This window comes from Euwallacea fornicatus, chromosome 6 (genome assembly GCF_040115645.1).
Source record: "Euwallacea fornicatus isolate EFF26 chromosome 6, ASM4011564v1, whole genome shotgun sequence".
Taxonomy (NCBI): Eukaryota; Metazoa; Arthropoda; class Insecta; order Coleoptera; family Curculionidae; genus Euwallacea; species Euwallacea fornicatus.
In genome coordinates, this window is record NC_089546.1 from 5,620,364 (window position 1) to 5,642,612 (window position 22,249).

The 22,249-nt window shown below is 34.7% G+C and overlaps 2 protein-coding genes across 4 annotated transcripts; both read left to right on the forward strand.

Annotated features, from left to right (window-relative positions):
• Positions 1 to 277: 277 nt before the first annotated feature.
• beta'COP (coatomer subunit beta') lies at positions 278 to 6,843 on the forward strand. The gene is made up of 16 exons (XM_066283112.1): positions 278 to 406; positions 464 to 815; positions 1,044 to 1,205; positions 1,257 to 1,478; positions 1,659 to 1,796; positions 1,975 to 2,097; positions 2,174 to 2,404; positions 2,539 to 2,731; positions 2,870 to 3,005; positions 3,410 to 3,622; positions 3,736 to 4,021; positions 4,560 to 4,779; positions 5,008 to 5,129; positions 5,498 to 5,696; positions 6,492 to 6,582; positions 6,636 to 6,843. The coding sequence occupies exons 1-16, from the start codon at positions 404 to 406 to the stop codon at positions 6,669 to 6,671; spliced, it is 2,727 nt and encodes a 908-aa protein (XP_066139209.1). The 5' UTR covers positions 278 to 403; the 3' UTR covers positions 6,672 to 6,843.
• Positions 6,844 to 7,876: 1,033 nt separating this feature from the next.
• On the forward strand, positions 7,877 to 21,424 carry Cad96Ca (tyrosine kinase receptor Cad96Ca). 3 transcript variants are annotated; one of them, XM_066283094.1, is made up of 8 exons: positions 7,877 to 8,228; positions 15,287 to 15,534; positions 16,046 to 16,453; positions 16,507 to 16,692; positions 16,747 to 16,860; positions 16,910 to 17,389; positions 20,065 to 20,188; positions 20,237 to 21,424. In XM_066283094.1, the coding sequence occupies exons 1-8, from the start codon at positions 8,174 to 8,176 to the stop codon at positions 20,617 to 20,619; spliced, it is 1,998 nt and encodes a 665-aa protein (XP_066139191.1). In that variant the 5' UTR covers positions 7,877 to 8,173; the 3' UTR covers positions 20,620 to 21,424. The 3 variants fall into 3 exon arrangements, with proteins under 3 accessions (XP_066139191.1, XP_066139193.1, XP_066139194.1); XM_066283096.1 differs by lacking the exon at positions 7,877 to 8,228 and adding an exon at positions 12,062 to 12,190; XM_066283097.1 differs by lacking the exon at positions 7,877 to 8,228 and adding an exon at positions 12,310 to 12,430.
• The last annotated feature ends 825 nt before the right edge of the window (positions 21,425 to 22,249 follow it).

Genomic DNA, 22,249 nt, shown 5'->3' on the forward strand with positions numbered 1-22,249 from the left:
TTAAAAATTTGGCCACTGTTCTAAATGCTCCATTTCTATGACGTCAACAACATATTATCATTATATCTGCACGTATCGTATAAAATAAGAACTTTTACATTTCGTTTAGTAACTTATCTTGCATATATATTTCGCAAGTCAATATTTTCTTATTAAAAATTCAGCAATGAATCCAAATGAGGCTAAATGCAAAAGGGTGAATAGAGTAAGGTAGGTTATCGAAATTCCGTTTACTAGCGGTATTCTTAAAAAATAAGGTTAGAAAAGTTGAGAAATTCAAATGTCACTTTGACATATGTTCTGCTGATGTGTTTATAAATTCGTGTACAAGCTTTTACAGAAAAGAAAAGGCATTTAAAAAGTGGTATATTGACTATAACTAAGGCCCATTCACGAACCAAAAATGGTAAGTTTTTTCCTTCAATCATAATCAACAAGATCCTTATTCCTATTACTATTGTAGCCTCTCAGATTAGATATAAAGCGCAAGCTAACCGCTCGGTCCGATAGAGTAAAATGTGTAGATTTGCACCCCACAGAGCCCTGGATGCTTTGCTCATTATACAGTGGAATAGTAAATGTTTTCAACCTCGAAAACCAGCAGTTGCTTAAAACTTTCGAGGTCTGTGATCTTCCTGTTAGAGCTGCTAAATTTGTGCCAAGAAAAAATTGGATTATAACTGGTTCTGATGACATGCAATTGAGAGTGTTCAATTATAATACGTTAGAGAGGGTGCACAAATTTGAGGCTCACTCAGATTATTTGAGATGCATCGTTATACATCCTACTCAACCCTTTGTTTTAACCAGCAGTGGTAAGCAAAAGATACTGTTTAGTATGTATTCATTTATAAAATTAATGAAAAATAAAGTATTTCATTATTTTAAGTATATTAAACTTGCCAAAAATTATTTATAATTTTCATTTCATTTATTAGAAGATATCATTTAAATAAACTCCTAGTATTCAGTCAACTACAAATGTTATGAGTTGCAAGTGAAACCATTACCAAAGAATTACTTAAGTTTTTTTTAATGCTTAGATGATATGTTCATTAAATTATGGAACTGGGATAAAGCCTGGACCTGCCAACAAGTGTTTGAGGGACACTCTCACTACATAATGCAAATTGCAATTAACCCCAAGGACAATAATACATTTGCCAGTGCGTCTTTAGATAGAACATTGAAAGTATGGCAATTAGGTAATATATATTAACTCCAAAATGCATTGTTACTGAACCTGGAAAATGTAGGTTCTCCAACTGCCAATTTTACATTGGAAGGTCATGAAAAAGGTGTCAACTGTGTTGATTATTACCATGGTGGTGATAAGCCATATCTGATTTCTGGGGCTGATGATAGACTTGTAAAAATATGGGATTACCAGAATAAAACTTGTGTGCAAACATTGGAAGGACATGGGGATAACGTTACAGCTGTGTGTTTCCATCCAGAATTACCAGTTGTCTTAACAGGTCAGTTAAAAAAAGTGTATAATGTCATAATTATGTCATGTGATCTTGACTCTTAATGTTCATATTTCTAATACTGTATTTAAATTAATAATGGATTTTACAGCTTAACTATTTACATGAAGTTTATTTATAATTCAAAATATATCATTTTTGATCTATTTTACATTTTTATTCATATAGGAAGTGAAGATGGAACTGTTAGAGTTTGGCACGCAAATACTCATCGTCTGGAGAGCAGTCTCAACTATGGATTTGAGAGAGTATGGGCCATAAATTGTCTTAAAGGTTCAAATAATGTGGCAATAGGATATGATGAAGGTAATACCTATTAATGTGGTTGTTATTTCAATTGTGATCTAACTTAAGTTTCAAAATATGTCCAGGTAAAAGTACATCTAATATTTTCTTGTTTAGATTTATATTTTAACACGTAAAACGTACTTTAACAAATATAATTTTTTGGTTTTTTCCATTGAACAAAAACTTGGGTTTTTAGGAAGTATTATGGTAAAAGTGGGTAGAGAAGAGCCTGCAGTCAGTATGGACGTTAACGGAGGGAAAATCATATGGGCTCGTCACTGCGAGCTTCAACAGGCCAATCTTAAGGCTCTATCTGAAGGTAAATTAGTTCCTTAAGTTGAAACAAAATTACATTTCTTTGAGGGCAAGCACTTGGAGATAATTTTCTGTTATAGGTACAGAAGTTAGAGATGGAGAAAGACTCCCTGTAGCAGTTAAAGATATGGGCGCCTGCGAAATATATCCCCAATCTATCCAACACAACCCAAATGGAAGGTTTGTAGTTGTGTGTGGGGATGGAGAGTATATCATTTACACTGCGATGGCTCTGAGGAATAAGGCCTTTGGAAGTGCACAGGAATTTGTTTGGGCTCAGGATTCCAGTGAATATGCAATAAGAGAATCAGGTATTATTTCTTTCTGCTTCTGCTCTTGCTCTTTTGGGTTATATGATTTTCGAATTTTATTTCATTTCATCTTCACTTCATCTTATTTCATTTTTTTTGGAACAAAATACATTATTTGGTGTATATTTTTTTAGCCTCCACAATAAGAATATTCAAAAACTTCAAAGAAAAGAAACAGTTCAAGCCCGAATCATCGACCGACGGGATTTTCGGTGGTTATCTCTTAGGCGTAAAATCGGTAGCCGGGCTCAGCTTCTATGATTGGGATTCATTGGAGTTGGTAAGAAGAATCGAAATTCAACCCAAGGCTGTTTACTGGGCAGACAGGTAAGAAAAATTCTAGTTTTTAAATAGTTTATTTAGTCTAATTACCTTTTTAAAAGTTTTGACGTATATTTCTTATATCTTTTTTCTTTTATTCCTAAAATATTTGAGTTTTATATTGCTTAACTGTTTTTCCCTTAGTGGCAGTTTAGTATGTCTAGCTACTGAAGACAGCTACTATATTCTTTCTTTTGATGCTGATCAAGTTCAGAAAGCACGAGAAAATAACGAAGTTGCCGAGGATGGTGTGGAGTCCGCCTTTGATGTTTTAGGAGAGGTGAGAATTAATCTTTTTTTCATAAATATTGTGAATAAAAAAGCTCTCTACAATGATAATGATAAGCCAGGTGATTAGAAAAACTTTTATTGTTCTCAATTTGCTAAGTACATCATTTGTGGCTTATTTAACAGATTGTTGAAAATTTGTTGCTGCAACATAGTCCTAGTTTTGGGATTTAATTTCTTAGGCTATGAAGGTTAGTTTGTTTCATCTATTGCAAATGATGGCCAAATGTGAAACAATAATTATGCTGAACTTCTTATCAAAATTGTTTAAACTTGGTTTTGAATTTAATTTTTAATAAATGTGCAAGTTCATTATTTAGTTGTGAAATTAAGATTTTCCATGAAGTTATTATGGAAAACAAATCAATAACATTTTTATTGAACATTATAACTTAGATAAGCGAAAGCGTCCGAACGGGATTGTGGGTGGGTGACTGTTTCATCTACACGAATGCGGTTAATCGAATAAACTACTTTGTGGGTGGTGAACTGGTGACCATTGCTCACTTGGACCGACCGCTCTATGTCTTGGGCTACGTTCCTAAAGATGACCGCCTATACCTGGCAGATAAAGAATTGGGGGTAGTCAGTTATTTGCTGTTGCTCTCGGTAAGCATAAATCACAGAACTTTTTCCCTTGTAAATGTAGATAAAATCTATTGCTATTCATGTGCATTTATCCAAACTGAACAAAAAAAAATCGTTTGTCATTAAATCATTAGGTTCTTGAATACCAAACTGCTGTTATGCGCAAAGACTTTGCGACTGCTGATCGTGTGTTGCCGTCTATTCCCAAAGAGCACCGAACTAGAGTAGCGCATTTTCTGGAGAAGCAGGGTTTCAAACAGCAAGCGCTGGCCGTTTCCAGCGATCCAGAACACAAATTCGAGCTAGCCATAGCTTTGGAGGACTTGAACACTGCTAGAGCTTTGGCGATCGAAGCGAACAACCCACAGAAGTGGAGTCAGTTGGGAGAGTTGGCCGCCAGCACGAATAATCTGCAGTTAGGTGAGGAATAGTTTATATTTTATTAAGCGGATTTACAAACGTTTCTTTTTATTTATTATACAGACACTTTGTGTCTATAACATATAAAGGAAACATTAAGAAATCTGTTTTGGCTATAATCAATTGTTTATTCTCAGTTGCATTACTTTATCACAAGGTGAATGACAAAATGTCAAACGTGAGTGTTTTGAAAATGATAAAGAATCCCATAAATACCCCAGAAAATTATTTAAAATATGCGACAGAATCTCTTTAAAATCTGTGACGTGGAATCTAACCAAATACTCTGAAATTCTCTAAAACATTTACATATGTCATTGAATTCAAAAAAGTTCATTTCAACCAACAGCAAATAATCCCTGAACTTGGAATGCAACTTGGTTTTCATAGAGAATTTTCAATGCATAAGCCATATTAAACGGTCAATTTCAAGAATAAAATGCCAAGTATTGTGTTACTTCTGTAGAATCTTTGATTCGTAGACATTGATGGAAGTTTGATAGTATTTTAAAAATTATGTCTTATATTTTTTTTATAGCCAAGGAGTGTATGCAAAAAGCCCAAAACTATGGAGATTTGCTCCTGTTAGCCACTAGTTCTGGAGACCAAAATTTAGTACAATATTTAGCGGAAACCACGCAACGCGAGGAAAAATTCAACTTGTCATTCTTGTCTTATTTGTTAGTGGGCGATTTGCAGAAATGTTTAAACATCTTGATTGAAAACGATCGTTTGCCCGAAGCAGCCTTTTTTGCCAGGTAAATGAATTTTGAAATTTTTGTTTTGCTTTATTAAACTGTTTAATATACTTTTTATTAGTAAACAGAGTAAAAAACGACAAAGGAATGGGTTGCTCTAACAGTTTATCGGACATGAGGGTTTTAGTCTATTATATTTTATATCCAATAAGACCAAATTTTGCATAAAAATAGAATTTTCCCACTTAATAAAAATATTTTGAAATAATATGTATTTCGTATATTTAGGTCGTATTTACCAGACAAAATCTCAGAAGTTGTGGACTTGTGGAAAGAAAAATTGGCACAAACCAATGAAAAAGCAGCACAAAGTTTGGCGGATCCGAAACAGTATGAAAACTTATTTCCAGGTAAGAATTACTCATTAGTAAAAGTTTAAAATTATTAAGTGTCAGTCTCCGAGAGTATCTAGTTAACCTTCCGAGGGTGTGACCGAAACTGAAATTTTGCTTATATTACAATTAAAAGGTAAATAATATTAATACATTTCCTATTACACACAAATTTTAAATATTACATCTTTGTCAATTTGTCCTCTCTAGTCAACGTGTTATAAAATGTCACTACCTACATTTGTTCGGTAAATAACTGGTGCCTTTTTTTTGTCATAAATAAAGTTTTGTTTAAGACGCACCTTCCACGGTTAGGAATATCCCTACTTATTTTACTTTCTTACGATCCCTGGTAATTTAAGTCAAAGCGATTATTGATCGTTCAGGTCTGGCTGAGGCTGTAGCAGCTCAAAAGGTATTTGAAAAGCGAAACACATTAATCCCAGCAGCTCGAGCTACTACCGTGACTCCAAATCATGAAAGGAATATTATAGCAGAATGTCAGAGTTCTGATTTGGGCCTATCTGCATCCAGCAGTACATTTAAAACTTCTATTGTTCCCAGTGAACTTCAAACTCAGAGTAGGTAGGTAATATATTTGTGGTTCTATGAATTAAGTTTTAATGTACCTGATTAGAGTGAAGTTAATGTTTAAGAACATTAATATCCATAGCAAATACAATAAAAAAAAAGAGTAGATTGAATATAATTAGCGAAGATACCACGTACATGGAACCATTCAAAATAGACAGAATATTAAGCATCCAATCCAATTTTGCGTTAATTAGCTCACGCACAGTTAGACCTCATTATTTCTAAAGTTTTTGATAGTTTCCAGCCAAAATTTTTTTCGAAAATTTACTCAAAATGACACCATGACACATTTTAATAAAAGAAATGAACAAAGAAAACTGTCACGATAGAATTTTGGTATTTATTCTTCGTAACTATGCCTTACCTCCCTTATTTAAATGAGAAAGGAAAAATGGACGACAATTCTAACACTATAACACTTCATAATTGAAGGAGCAATTTTAAATTCAGGCTTGTTGGAATATGTGCGGGACATTTGAATAGGTACCTTGATGGTGGGTCTCCATAGGTGTGACTCGCGGGGTAGAATTGCGTTGGTTGAAAACGCAATTTGATTGCTATGGCGTTGTCCAAGAACAAATTTATTAATGATGCGCACTTTAGCGGGAGACGAATCCCCGCTAATGTCAACAGATCGTCTATAATTTGGCACAGGAGAAATAAGTGACTGCGGGTTAATGGATTAAAGTGCTGGTAACTTTACCATGAGAATATCATGCACAGAAAAATTTTCTTGTTGGTAGAGTTGTCAGGACTTTGGCTGTTTTAACGAGGTTTTTAATATAGACCTTCAGATCTTTTGAGCGATGACGACGATATCGACGACGAAGATTTGGATTTAGATGGAGTGAATTTGGACGATAATATCGATACCACGGTAAATTTTTTGAGTCTAATACTGTCAACATTATATTATTTCTATATTTTCAGGACATCAATCTTGATGATGATCTTCTTAGCGATTGATATGCTTCGCAGAAAATGTCAGTTCAGTATAATATTCGTGGTATTTATGTTCATTCCTACTTAAGAATAATGATTGTTTAATCTTATATTTCGTTATATAGCTTTGAGTTTCAATCGTGTCTTTTATAGTGAAGAAAAATATGTAAATAAACAAACATTTTATTGTTCTAAAGAGTTTTATTTCCTTATAAAGATCCTTACCTCTGAAATCATAATTATTTCAGATATGTATATCGATTTGGCAGTTAAAGAATCAGGGCCGAAGATGAAATTGGAATGGTGATTACTGGTCGAATAATGAAGGTCCAACGTCAGAAGATAAATATATAGGACATTAAAACCGTGACTACTGAAGATTTTAAAGAGAAATTAATGATTTTCAGCGTATCAGAAGATCTGACTGTGATTTTCCCCACTTTTATACCATTCTTCAGTTATCAGTACATCACGTCTTCATCACTTGTTATAAGTTATAATTCAAACCAGTTTTCCTTTCTTCGAAGAAATAACTCCGAATTCAATACGTGGGTGTTACATTAAGCCCAAGTCAAGAGATTCCAGCTGTTAAAAATCAATAATGAATCGACTAATTGAATAGCGTATAAGCTGTTTGGACTGTCATACATAGAGTTATTACTCATAAATGCTTACTATTTAACATATAATTTTAAGGTGCCTTAATTATAAATACAGTCATAACTTGTGCTTACTCCTTAAGAAGCTTAAATTTGAGCATATTCTGTCTATGATAGCCTTAAGTAATATTCAAAAAGGAAGATGTAAACAATATTTCGATTATCCCACCTTCTCAAAAAACAGATTCTCTTTCAAATATTATTACCAGGAAGTCTACTAGGCGTTTTAAAATATTTATTCTATTATGTTCCTATATAGAAAAAACCTGTAAACATTTTAGATAGCTAATTTGGACTCATGTCTTCTTTTAAAGAAAGTTGGAGAGATCGATAATTCTTAAAACATAAATTATGAAGTGTTCAATCGGGGAACGGACCTTATTTTTTAATCTGTTTACTATTTTGTTTTATCCCATTTAAGCCGTTTTTAGAATGGGAGTTTTGCAACTCAATAATGGTTTTTCTCAATGAACGACCAATCTGATCAGATCTTCAAATCTCCCGCTTCCAAAGAAGTACTGTTAGTTCTTCGTGGTTAGTTGCACCACTAACTGAAATCATGTGTTTACATTTAGCTTTCTAAAACCTGTTCAACGACGGCGTCGACGGTGCGTGGACTTTAGTACTGTTCTTCGCCTTCATGACCGCGAGTATGGCCACGGATCGCCAATTATACATCACAATTAAGTGAGATATTTCCTCGCACATCATGGCTTCCGTTCCATAGCAACCTCCAGTGTGCGAAGTGCTTTCCGTGTTTTAGAGACACCGACAGTGGGGAAAAATATGAACCGATCTCGGGGGGGAAATCGTTAATTTTGACGCGTTGTTTAGGTGCCAATTAGTGGATTAATTGCGTGAACCATCATGCACTGGATACCATGGATTGGGCTACTTTCTTTTGGGTGCCTAATGGGGAAAGGTGGGCGCATTTGAGTTAATGAATGATCATAATTGGAAAAGGATTGAAAGTGCCTTCGTCCTCTTAAGGACGTTTTTTCAATTTGAGGTTTATTAGTTTTCGCACGTACATGTTAAGCTTGCACAATGATGATTTCACATTATTATTCATTAAGACGAATGTTCTAGGTATTTCTGATCTACGATAAGCAACTACTCAGAAGCGGGTTCTTGTATTACAACGATTTTCATTTAGTGTTACCAACTCATTGCAGAGAATCTATTCACAAACGCTCGGTCTTACAAAAAAATAATGCTCAAGTTTTGAGGATCATTTTATAGGGGAAAATCCTAGTGCTCCTCCAATCTTCGAAAGCGACTCCACAACGCCACTGTTTCTTTGCAAATTTTAATGCCAATTTAACGTGAGTGGGTCGAGCGTCAGATCTGGTCCTTACAAATTTCCAAAATTTTTCATGTAATATCTTAAAGAGATGAGGAGTCTTCCTTAGGTTTTCAAATGATCGAAAATTCCGCTTCTCTACTTTCATTAATAATGAAGCTGTAGATTTGATCGTTTATACAGGATGTTTTGGGGAAATCTCAGTAAAACGAGGTTATTCACAAAGAACATTAATTTGGGTAATTATAAATTTTAAACATTTTTCATATTTGTAAGATCGTTTATACAGTATGTTTTCTAAATGTTACGCAAAAATTTAGAGGGCTATTCTCTGAGTAATTTTAAGAATTTTTTGTCCTTTGATGATTTTAGCAAAAATGCTTTGGTCCCTAGATACAATGTGGTAAATGCTTGTCAAGAAATTTATTAAAAGCCACAGTAATTGTTCAAAATGACTGCCACCAGCTTGGATGCATGCTTCTAATCTTCTCCTCATTAACAGCCGAACTCTTTCAAAAATACCAGGACTGTGTTTCATTGAATTGCACCCATCAATTACGCGATTTCCTAAATCTTCCGAATTTGCCACTGGATTAGTGTCAACTAATGATTTTAAATGAATCCATAGGAAATAGTCCAGAGGGTTCACGTCTGGGGAACTAGCTGGTCATAAGTGAGGTCCACCACGGCCAATCCGGCGACTTTCATAAGTTTCCATTAAAAATTCGCGTGCAGCCCTACTAAAATGCGCTGGTGCTCCATCGTGCATAAACCACATTGTATTTCTGGTTACGAATGGTATATTTTCAAGGGATCCAGGACGCGATTGTTCCAAAAAGTTACGATAAACTGCGGCTGTAAGTCTTTCTGATAGACATGTTAGTCCAATTAGCCAATCACCGACAATTCCAACACAAACGTTTAACGAAAATTGGTGTTAGAAATTAACTTCTAGTACTTCGTATGGATTTTCCTCGGCCCACGCATGATTGTTGTGAAAATTTCTTATTGCATTTCTCGAGAAACTTGCTTCATCGATAAAAAAATCAACGACAGTAGTCGCGCAATTTGCATCAATGTGTGCAAAAACTATTGAGAAAATGCAATCTTCAAAGGAAAATCTGTAGGAAGAAGATCCTGAACACGTTGTACGTGTTACGGGTATAACAAATTTTTCCTCAAAACTTTCCACACAGTTTTATTATTAACATTCAAAACCCCTCCAACTTTTCTAGTACAAATAACTCAATTTTCCTCTATTATGTTTAGTACATCTTCTTCCAATTCTGCCGTTATCGTTGTCACTGGTCTTCTTGCGCACCTACTGCCTATTAATATACTTGTTTCACAAAGACGTAGGTGAGTTATTTCGAGCATTTTTCTGTTGGGAACATTACGATTCGGAAATCGTTCAGTGGAAAAGTGCTTGACCCGTAACTAATTTCCATCAGCAAGTCCATACACGAAATGCATGTCAGTCACCTTAGCATCCGTATTCACGATATAAAAAAAACATTAAAAAAATGACAAATTTGGAAACGTATTCAAATTGAATGACGTTCAACGTGTTTACTACTGTTCTTTTCAAGAATCATGCTATTTTGCTACGCTTATTTCAACCAGTTTAATAAAAAAGAGAAAAAATACTCAATAAACATTTATGGTCTTGTATCTGGGGAACAAACCATTTTCCTAAAATCGTCAAAGGAACATAAATTCTTAAAATTACTCGGAAAATAGCCCCCTAAATTTTTGGCAACACGCTGTATATTATTTCTCGTAATTTAAAATGGCTAGCGAGCTTTTACACTACTGTTTCGTCATCATTCTAGCTAGTAATTTATTGATGCAGATTGACTGTTAAGGTGGTTATACATTAAAAATAAACGCAATATGTTACTTACCTTACCTGTTCAACGATTAATCTAGGTTTTACTGCGTCACTGTTTCATTGCCAATCCAGGATTCATTGCTGCAGCTCGTTCATTTCGGTGACTAAAAAGTCAAAATGATTCTTGTTCCTGACGATTTATATCTACGTGTTTTTCCTCAATGACATGTTCTTTCGCAAAGCTCTACTACGGCACTGTTTTATTGTTAATCCAACCATAAATTTTACTATTAATAAATAATGCGCGAGTGGTAGGTCAGTTCAAAATTAATTTCCGGAAGTTGTGCATTTTCAAAATTGTTCAATCCTTAGAACGCCACTGTACAATTAACAATTCAACTGTAAATTTTACCGTGTCGTGCACAAGAGTGTGAGGAAAAATCTTCAAAATTTCATTGACGTAGAGCATCTAACTCTGTATTTATAAACTTTAGACATTTTGTCTCTTTATGATGTCCCGTAAGTGTTATTTCTTGAGTTCATGCTCATATGAACGCATTATCATCTTAACTTTGATGTTCTTTCCTTTCATGTGCAGTAAAGTTTGGAGGGCGGTATCTTTTGGTAATATCATGGAAGCCAGAATCCGTTTGATTTAATTGTACCGCACGGGTTAGGAAGTTTGGGACATACATTATTTTTTCTCCCCAAAAGACGACAGAAGAGAACCCTGAATGGCATTTAAGCGATTAACTTAGCGCCCATAAATCCTGTTGACTCAATCGGAATTATTTGAGGTGGAAAAGTGTGAAAATTTAGCGATGAGTACGTGTTTAACAATGCGATCAGGAAGTCGGAAAATTGGCTGTTTAATCTGTAGATTAGTTCCTTGTCGACGGACCAAAACCAGAAAATCCTGTCTGAAATAATTAATTTCTTTAATTAACGCCAAGAACTAATAAGGAAACGCTATAAAATTTAAATACTTTTCAATTCGATTTCGTCTTAATCACCGTGAATCTTAAAATCCTCATGAGGTACGACCATACTGAAGTGGAGATGGGCGATGTTGTCCAACAATAAAGTTCCTACAGTCTCTGACCGTACAAACCCACATTAGGTAACACACACAGACATGTTTAATGAGACGCATACAATAATCATTAAAGTCTGCTAAAATGGCATTAAAATTGAATAACGTACTGGAAAATGAATCAAAAAACGAACCGAGAGTATCTAAAATCGCATAAAGCGAAATATAATAAAGCCGATTGCCTTGATAATATAAATCTAAAGGCTTGATTTCGACAGTTGGAAATACCTTTGGCTCGAGCAAATTATTCATAATTATTTCCTCAAGGTTCTTGGAACCGAGACAAGTCCTGTTGAATGTTGAATAACTTGTGTTTTGCTTTTGTTTGATCCGGCATGAAATTTTATGGAGTGTGGCGGTTTGAATTATATTAAGCGTAATGGAGAAATTTCCATTACGTTACTCGTCGGAGCATCGCCGATGCAATGTGGATCAAGTGAACGACGTCGTTATGGAAAATTTTAATTGGGCCGATCGCCAATTTCAAATACCTGCGGCGATTTGAAATTCACTTGGGGAGTCGCGTTTCTGGTAAATTTGCATGAAAAGCAAATACCGTCATAGCTGTTCAATTATTATTAAAAAATAAAGTCGAAGTGCCTAATTACAAACACACCAAGTAATTAGCAGTGCTCGCAATATGCATGTTCAGCAGATGTAAGTGTCCAGTTTGAAAGTCCAAAGATGTGAAAGTTTCGCCGTATGAGGTTCAATGACGTGCTTTGTTGCTCACGGCAGGTTGTTATTACAATTAACGAAACTAAAGATATAAGACAATCTTCAGGTGACTGCGTGCGTATACAGGGCGGTCATTTAACGACCCATCGGTCTCCAGTTAGTTTATTTGTGATTTCGTTCAAAAAATCCAGTACGGGGGTGCGTACGAGGCTGATGAGGGTAAATTTTCAAATTCGTTACAACCCTACGGGATGTTCCGAAAAGAGCGGGGCGTCCTAAAATGTTTTTTTTCTGGGACCATATGCATTTTTTTCGCGCGATAATATCCTTTGTCGAGCCTGCGTTCGGTCTTAGACCTTTTTGTGCCATGGGATGTAGTAGCTCAGGGCTATAAGGTTTTAAAGGAAATCTTAGACATTTGCAGTGCCTCATAAAAAAATTAACATCGCAGTTAGCTTAAGTCGAACTCTGATAATTTTAAGATTGATTCTCTTGTTGTATCACCTTAGTAGATACGAAAACTTATTTAGGCAAAAATACGTACAAGGTGTTCAAAACAGCAATTTTTATTTTCGCTTTTTCAACTTGAATTTTCTTAATTTTTTTTTTATAGAGTGGAATGTTCTTTGTGGCGTAACACGAAAGAAAATTCAATTTCCTTCATTGCGATATAAAATAATGTCACATTTATGTTAAATATTAATAGAATGATCAATTATATCAGAATCGCCTGCACGCACGGTTCAGTTCGTGAGAGTTTAACACGCGTTGTCACGGTTTCCTCAAAAACTATTGCAGTATAAAAAAAAATTCGAAAATAGGTAAATAATTATTTTTCGGGGGCCACCATTTCACCCACAAATGGGTGTGGTGTTACTCACCCCCACACACTCCAACTTAAAAAAAATTAACCGGGAACACCTCTCTTGTGACACATCAATGGATTACGAAAATGGTTCTGTATGGATTTTTGCTTCTTGAATGTGTTTTTTTATCACAACAGTAGAACGTCCCATAAATACAAAAAAAATACTTCTGGAATGTGTCGAAGCAAGAGTTTCCAAGGGAAAGCAAGAAACGCATCAAGAGTTTTTGGAGTTTACTGCGTTGCAGAGTGTCTGACTATGGTCAGAGTTGATGAAAACATCACGCCACAGAATAGTTGAATCGTAGAATTCATCAAAAGTCCAACTCAAATAAGTTCTTATGTAAGAGTAGGAAAATGTTGCACGATTGAATGTAGAATTAAAGGGGCCTGTAACCCAAGTTATAAAATGCTTTAAAATAATGATTTTTCGGCATTTTTGTATTGGCCTAGTTCAATTTATTTTGCAGCTCATCCTGTGGATAATTATCAAAATTGAAATTGGGAAGAATGAATTGCAATATTTTGACTTCTTACTAGTTAAATTTTATTGTTCTTCCTTTGTTATTTTCGCTATAACAATTTTTGTACCCAGAAGAATTTTACCAATTTTGACATAAAACAATATTTATCTCCTAAAGGTGATATTTTAAACTAGCAGTATGTTACATAACGCTGACCTGAAATTCAACATGGAATCATTAAAAAATAATAAAAAAATATGATTTTTCCGTTTGAAATAACAAAATTGTTATCAATTTCCAATAATTCCCAAAGCATCGCCAGTTTGAAAATATTTTCAGTCAATAAATTTTATATTGAAATGACTGAATGCAAAATTGTGCTTTTCCAGCTTTCACGATTCTCTAAATACTTCCAATGAGCACTCGGCTAAAGAAGCTCTGTGTTTGAGAACTTTTTTTTGCAGATCCTTGTTGGAGCCTCTGTTGCTGACTTGAAACTTCTGTTGCTAACCTGAACTTCGTGGTTGCACTTGTCAAGATTTTGTAGATACAGTTCATGAAAAATTGGCCCTTCAAAGGTCATGCAATCATAGCGTTTCCGGAATAACTTCCAAATCACAATCACCAATCTTAACCGCCGCTTTCAATTATAATTGTCGATTTCTCTGCATTAAAATCGAATTAGATTTTAGAAGCTTTAAGGTCTTTTCGTGTGGAGACCGACTCCTGAAGAGTAACTTTTGTGAAGTAGTTTATTCATGGAACTTCGTTACCAAAAAATGTTTAAATCCAGATTGTCGTGATAGAGTCTGGATGTTGTCTCGTTCTCTGTTCTTGTTTTTCGTACGTTTTGAAGTTGAAAGGACTTGAAGAACCACAAGAATGTATGAGCAGCATTTACTGTCTCATTGTTTGAGAATGTGACTAAGTAGCAACTGGTTCCAATCGATGTCAATGCTTATAAAAGACAATTACTTAATTATTGAGATATTTGCAATCAAAATTTAGCAAAAAGCGATTACTAATCGCTTTCGAAACCTCGAATAGAAGGATAAAAGAAAAAGGACCACAACCGTAAAATAGTAATTAAAAGGCTTGTGTGGATAAAATTAAAAGTGAAATGTCAGAGACCCAAAGAGGACTTATTAAGTCTTGTACAGTCTTCCAAACCAAAACCAAGTGAAAGGGAGCGTCACATCCGCTTTGACCGAATCGACCTAAATTTCAAACGACCTTCTCTCTGTCTGGGCCTACTAGAGTATGCAATTTCGCTTATACTATGTCTAACTGTATTTGATAAAAACGAAATTTTCTTAACACATCCTTTTAGCGGCGTGTTACCAACAACAAGCGAATTCAATATATGCCCCACTGATTTATCACCTTCATCAATATGGAAGGTCGAATATCATGATTTCATTTCAACTTGATAATTGCTGCGAATATCATTGAACCCATTCAAACATACATTAACGCATTCTTTTTAAATCGCGTTTTTCCCAACGGCCATAAGAATTACATTAAGGAGCAAATAAAAATAAACGGTTTGTTTGGATTTGAGTTGCAATTACATGATTCAGTTGCAAGAGAGAACCTTTCTTTTCTGAAGATTTGCCACTGTAATTATTCTTCGTAAAGTGAAAGTGCTCAATTATTGGGTCGAGATGCACTGTTGAAAGGCACCGACGTTTCGCAAGTTTAAAGAGCGTTGAAATATTTGTTTAAGATATAAATTACTTGTTTTAGGTGGTTGCCAAATATCCGAAAATACTCCACCTTCGATGTATCTTGATCGGAACTGGCAGATACCCGATAACGAGCCCATTGGAAGCAAAGTGGTACAAGTCCATGGAAGCGATTACGATAATGATAACCTCACGTATGGATTGCAAGCCATGCAGTTCTTTGGATCGGACAAACCTCCCGATCCTCTACCGTTTAGGATAGATCCACATTTGGGGACTGTTTATTTGAATGATTCTTTACAGGGAAAGGTATGGAATAGTTTACTGTTGATCGCTTAAAAGTGTTAACACGGGCGTGGCTCGAATGTGTCTTTGAGAAAGAAAGAAATTTATGAGAAATGTCACCGGATACCTACCTACGTATTTATCGAAAAAGGCCTCTTCGTCCAAAATGCGAAACTGTCTAACATGCAAATCGAAGGATGTAGAAAAATTACTGAGAAGTGTTCTAAAGCAAACGTGCATAGCTACAACGAGCTGAGGTTGAACTCAGAAAACATCTAATGATAATTATTCTGAGTTCAGCCTTAGAGCTACTTTCTCCTGAGTAGGTTTAGGGCAAAGGTTTTCTGGATTTAACCAAAGCATAACAGATCTGGAGAACATCGGTGCAGGTGACAGAGAGCAAGAAGTATGAATGAGAAATTAACCGAAAAGAACAATTCTGACTGATTTTAACGCTTTAATGTTGGTGTATAAAAGTATCCATAAACAATATCAGATACAAAAACCCTAATTCAGAATACTATGTTCGTAATAGGGGGGCACCGACCTGCACCTCTATGTCACCCTCAGCGACGGTCAACTGGAAGCCAAAAACGAAGTTTACGTCAACATCCTCAACTCCTCCGTTCCTTATAAACCCACTTTATCCGGGCCTCCCTTTCCAGGAGGTCCTTTCAATCCCTTTGGCAAATTCAACCCTCGCCCTCCCGATTCACCCTCTAAATCTCCTTACAATCTGCCGTCTAACTTAGGCAACTTCAATAATCCTCCTGCCAACATAGCGAATAACCCTCCTCCCATGCCCACAAGACCTCATTTCAGACCTCGAAATAACAGTCTTGAGGTCACTGCTTTGAGGCCTGTTAAGAATCAGACTGGAAGAGAAAACGTGAAAGATAAGAAGGAGCAGGTTGATGACAAGATTGAAGCAGCAACTAAGAAGGTTTAAGGTTTCTGTTGTTGATAATAAGTGAAGTTGAAAATGATTGATTTTAGCATTTGCTGGATGTTACTAATGGAAATGAACTGGACGCTCTAGATTATCCTGTGAAGTCTCCTGAAGTGGCCAGTACTATAGTTTCAATTATATCAGTTTGCGCGGTGTTTCTTACAGTGGCGATCATAGCTGTGATTTTCAGAAAGAAAATTTACTTTAAGAAGAAAGAGAAGAGCGATGATATTGTAAGTTTCCATTCGTAACCCGCTAGTCTACAATATTACTGTGATAATCTTCAGAGAAAATCTCCAGCCTTGAGGGAGGAAAGTAGCATAAACTTGCACGAATGGAGAGGGCCAAGGGCGTATAGCAATAGATATGAGCCTTGGCAAAGAGAAGGGGTTCCTACGGAGGTAATTAAAACACTCATTTTAAAAATTTAATAACAAAAGTGCATTCTAGAACTCTAGCGACTCCCAACTGCAGTCTTCAGAGGATAAAAACGATTCCTGGGAGTTTCCAAGGCACCGCCTTAAATTTTTCAGCATCCTCGGAGAGGGAGCTTTTGGCCAAGTCTGGAAATGCGAAGCAATGGATTTGGAAGGCAAAGAGTCGGGTCTAACAATAGTAGCCGTAAAAACTCTTAAGGAAAACGCTAACGAGAAAGAAAAAAGCGACCTTATTTCCGAGTTACATGTGATGAAGATGCTGGAACCGCATCCCAATGTGGTCAAACTATTGGGTTGCTGCACAGACAAAGAACCTATTTTCCTTATTATGGAGTATATTTCTCAGGGAAAATTGCAGAGTTATCTGAGGGATTCTAGGGCTGAAAGGTACTACAATAACATGCATGGAAAAAGCAAGACTTTGACTTCAAGGGATTTGACGTCATTTTGTCATCAAGTGGCCAAGGGGATGGATTTTCTCTCCTCCAATGGGGTGAGTTGAAATATAGTTATTTGAGTGATTATTTATTATCTCATTTACATGAAGGTTTGAAATAAATATTTGTTAAATTTCCGTAAACATCGAAAATTTTCAGACCTTATCTGCAAGAATGATTTTTTTATTTTGAGGCCGTCGGACAAAAAAAAACAATTTTTGTAAACTAATTCTTACAGTTGTTATGATATATCCATCTCCCACTCCAATAAATCTAATATTATTCTAGAAGATTCTAAAGGGGCACGGAGAAAGTGCGCAAAGCTAGATTCATTCACGTTCTTTCCCTATATGTTCCTTATATACCCTCAAGGATGTTTTATGCTCTGCTTTGTATCATTTTTAAGATGTTTCTTAACGTTTTGTGAAAAGTAAAAAAATGTTCCAATATAGATTTCTAGGCGAAATTCAATGACTAATAATAGTTTCCTTCACAACTCTCCGATTTTCATATAGAAATCCAAACTTGAGTTCTTGCAACGGGACACTTATACAGTTTTTTTTTTCAGATATTTTCGTAATTATTCGAAATTTAGCCGATATAAAAACAGATTATTAATTCGTTTGAAATTGTGCATCTTTTTATTCTGATTTAGACGAATTCGTATCTATTATCATTTCTAAAATCCTCATGTTGTTCCTCTTTATCTGGGTCAAAGTGTATATGCTCATCAGCTAGCGCTCTTTACACTGACTCCAACGATATAAGATTTTACATATTTACTTCTTTTAGTTCTCTGAAAAAACACTTTTAAATTATTTTAAAATCTCTCTTTAACATTGGAAGGTCACATTCCTTTCATAAAAAAATAGCGCCTCCAATAACCGGTTATATCCGCATTACAGACATTCCATCGTCGAGTGTTTTAGTGCGCTTAAAGGGGATGTTCTATTTAATACAGAGATAGCCCTAAAGAGATGTGGGTCTATCGATAATCGTAGGTAAGACAGAGTAGGAAAACTTTAGAAAGAAAGCCAGATAAGGCCGTTAATATATGTGAGACAAGATATAGGGAATATGTCAAATCAAATATATATCTTTCTCTGGAGTTTCCCAGTAGTATAACAGAGAAAGACAATAAGAAAATATTGAAAATTTTCCCGGACATTTCTATCACTTGCGTCAATATAACCTCAAAAAGATTTGTTTGAATTTTAATTACAAAATTACTATTATTATCTTTCTTATAACTAGAATGTAATTAAAATAGTTGCGGTGTAATAATTATCAGCAAAGGTAATGATTTTACCAAGGCGTCATCATGTCTCTTCAAGCAAGCTCTTCCAAGACCACAACCAGAATAGTTTACCTTAGATTTATGGGTTTTTTCACCTTATGTGTCCCCATGTGGAGGTAGATTGATCTTATTTTGAAGTTATTTCTAATATGACCCTCATATGGCATCTAAGAAGGTGTGCGCCCTCCTGACAGTGATGCAGGCCGATATTCTGCATTTGAAATCGATCAATTTACTTGAGATGTATCTGGATCCCAGATTAAAGTGGACATTATATGCCAGTCATCTGGCAGGTAGGCAGAGTGAGAATATACTGAATCCCAAACCTTTTTGTAGCACCTGTTTGTTTCTGAGTATTTATGGTATCTGTTTTGCATAGAGTAATAGTGTGCAGAGTGTATTTTTCAATTACTAAACTAAAATCTTTTACTTCCTGTCCTAGAATAATAAGTAACTCATGTAATCCTATGAGGTTTTACTCTATGGTACTAAGTGAACTTTAGGATCAAATTAGGTTATGAAGATAGTCTTAAGATTGCAGTAGTAAAAACAGTCTTTAAAGTTTGGGATGTGGACTTCCTTATTGACTATAGATCTATCTAATTTTTGCTCATTGTGTTCAAGGTTTTGGAGAAGTTTATAGCTATTTAAGTACTTGAGCACTTTAAAATTAGGCATTTTTTCACTGAATCTGAATGGGTTGTTAAAAAGGCAACAGTACTACAATAGAAATCACTGTCTTTAAATAAATGTGATTTTTTCTTTATGCCTCCTTCAATTTTTATATTTGAAGTCTATTAAAACTGAATAAACAATTATTGAAGATAACTTCTTATTACATATATACATTAAGCCATTGCTTAAAAACAGAGAAATACAGAGATTTTTCCAACTTGTCAAGACATTTTCTGATGCCAGTGTCTCAGTAACCATAAGCATAAGAAAAATATTTCATATGAGAAATTAACTTGTTTTGAGGTTCTTTATATGCACCTGTTCTATGTCCATATTTGTCTTAGAAATATTAAAAAGAAACTGAATTTTTTTAATAGGAATAAAAAAATGCATTGAATGATCATTTCTGGCAGGGATTATTTTGCTTTGATACTCACTTTTGGAACTTTCAAAGTGATTTCGCGTAATTTTGAAAATAGTAAAAGTTCATGAAAAATATTTAGCAAGAATAAGAGTAATTTCAAGTAAAACCATATGGGCATTTGGCTTTTTTTCCTGTGGGAAGAAAATGCTTAAAAGTGCTTAAATATTAATTTTGCTTAGTACCATTTACATATAAAGAAATTGAAAAAACACCACTTTTTTTATCTAACCAGTACTTTGCACGTTCAAAAAGTTCTAACATACAAAATAGTGTTCTTTTCGAATATTTTTAGCCACTGATATACATATTAACGAACTTAACACCTCTATTTGCAGATAATTCATCGAGATTTGGCGGCGCGCAACATCCTAATCACCGATGAACATGTGTGTAAAGTTGCAGACTTCGGATTCGCTCGCGATGTTATCACTTCACATGTTTATGAGCGAAAGAGTGAAGGTAACGGTTAATATCTCAAATTGACCTGTGTTAAAGCTTTAAATTTAGGTCGTTTGCCTATAAGATGGATGGCTCCAGAATCTCTCTATGACAACATATTCTCAGTCAAATCTGACGTATGGAGTTTCGGAGTCTTAATGTGGGAAGTTGTCACTTTGGGCAGTACTCCATATCCAGGATTATCAGCAGCTGAAGTCATGAGAAAAGTCAGAGATGGTTACAGACTGGACAAGCCAGAGCACTGTAGAAGGGAAATCTACAACATCATGTATTATTGTTGGGACAAGGACCCCAATATGAGGCCTTCATTTTCGGAGTGTGTATCTCTTTTGGAGAATCTGATAATGACTGAGACTGACTATATCGAATTGGAGCGGTTTCCGGATCACTCTTACTACAATATGATGAGTTTGAGTGGGGAAAAACTGTGATTTTTTCGTAATATAATTCATCTGTCATTCACCAAAAGAAGATAATGTTCAAAGAAGCGAGGACCAAACCTAATTATGATTTAACCAAAGCTAACCAAACGTTTTTTGGCCTTAGGGAAGAGTTGACTTTTCAGGTTTCTGGGTTCAATGCAAAGTAATGATTAGTATAATTCAAACAAAATTGAATGATTCATATTCGTTTTCACTTTATTTAACACAATTGATATAATTGTGAACATTTTTAAATTTAGTTGTACCATTTTTTTTCCAAAAATATCATTTAAAATATGACATTCCAAATAGTATATGAATTCATTGAATGACATTTCGATGTGATTTAATTGCATGTTTTTGGTCAATCCAAATTTCCTTCTGAGATTAAACTTTTCAAAAGGGGAATAAATAAAGTTCAAATTAAACGAAAATATTATTTTATTATTATTGCGGTTTAATTACTTTTAATTGTGAGAATTTCACGTAAAACTCCATGAATTCATACAATTTGCTGGGACATACCACAAAATTACCCATTATTATTTATTTCCGGTTTTATTATTGTATAAGTAATTTTGTATGATAATAGGTAGCTTAAAGCAATACTAGTTTTTAGCAAGTAGGTAATTATTTAGTTATAGGTTTATACCGACTTTTTAACTGGAAAATGCTCACTCGTTATGGTTGTTTAGTTATCACATGATATCGTTAATTGGGAAGATTATCATTTGGTTTTGTAGTTCTCGAGATATTACAAATTCAGCAAGTCTTCCGGCGAATTTAAGGTTTTAATATATTATTTACTTGAAAATTGGTTGTTTATATTCCAAAATAGATACCTACTGGCGGCATAGAGTTTTATTTAGTCTCAGTTCCTTTTGTGAAGAGTACATTCACATACCAAATGTGGCACCTTCCCGTTTAGATTCTTTTTCGGATTAGAATGCAAAAAACTAAGGTACACATTTTTAAACTAAGAATCCTCGAGAGTAATCAATCACAGTTTGAGATTTAAGTTATAGACAGTAAAAAAAATGTCAGTTTTCAGACAAATTGGAACCAAACTAACCTGAATAAAAACAAATTAAATCAAATTATTCTGATAGTAATAAATAAAACTCTGTACTGGTGGTTAATTCACTTATACAATTCACACCTTAATGCCCAACATAAAATTTATGAGACATTTACTTAAAATTGTGATGTACGTGGGTGAATGGAAAAAGTTTGGGATGCTAAATAAGGGAAACGATATACATAGATAAATCTGTCAGTAACTCTGAAAGATATAAATAAATCAATTTCAATACTCTGCACTTCAGAAACTAGAGCCTTAAATTGATTGATTGATCTTATTTTTCATTTAGGAATACGCCCGTAAAATGTTTTCCTCAATTAGTAAAGGTCCTGTATATTAAGCAATAATGCAGTGATACTTGGACAAGAAGTTTAATTCTCAAGAAGCATCAAGAAAAATCATGTAAAAAAGAAACTATAACTTTCCCAGGGCACTTGAGGGAAAAGATTATCATTAAACCATTATACATATTTTGAATAACGTACAAGAGATATTTTCAAAAAGGAAAACATTGTGTCAAAAACGAACGTTTCCCATATAGTTAAAAATATATGTTGT

Excerpts from the sequence above, each read along its gene's own strand:
- beta'COP (XM_066283112.1), top strand. Across the intron at positions 3,006-3,409 it reads CCTTTGATGTTTTAGGAGAG|ATAAGCGAAAGCGTCCGAAC; the intron begins GTGAGAATTAAT and ends ATTATAACTTAG. Across the intron at positions 4,780-5,007 it reads GAAGCAGCCTTTTTTGCCAG|GTCGTATTTACCAGACAAAA; the intron begins GTAAATGAATTT and ends TCGTATATTTAG.
- Cad96Ca (XM_066283094.1), top strand. The coding sequence starts at position 8,174 with ATGCACTGGATACCATGGATTGGGCTACTTTCTTTTGGGTGCCTAATG. Across the intron at positions 16,454-16,506 it reads TTGAAGCAGCAACTAAGAAG|CATTTGCTGGATGTTACTAA; the intron begins GTTTAAGGTTTC and ends GATTGATTTTAG. Across the intron at positions 17,390-20,064 it reads ATTTTCTCTCCTCCAATGGG|ATAATTCATCGAGATTTGGC; the intron begins GTGAGTTGAAAT and ends CTCTATTTGCAG.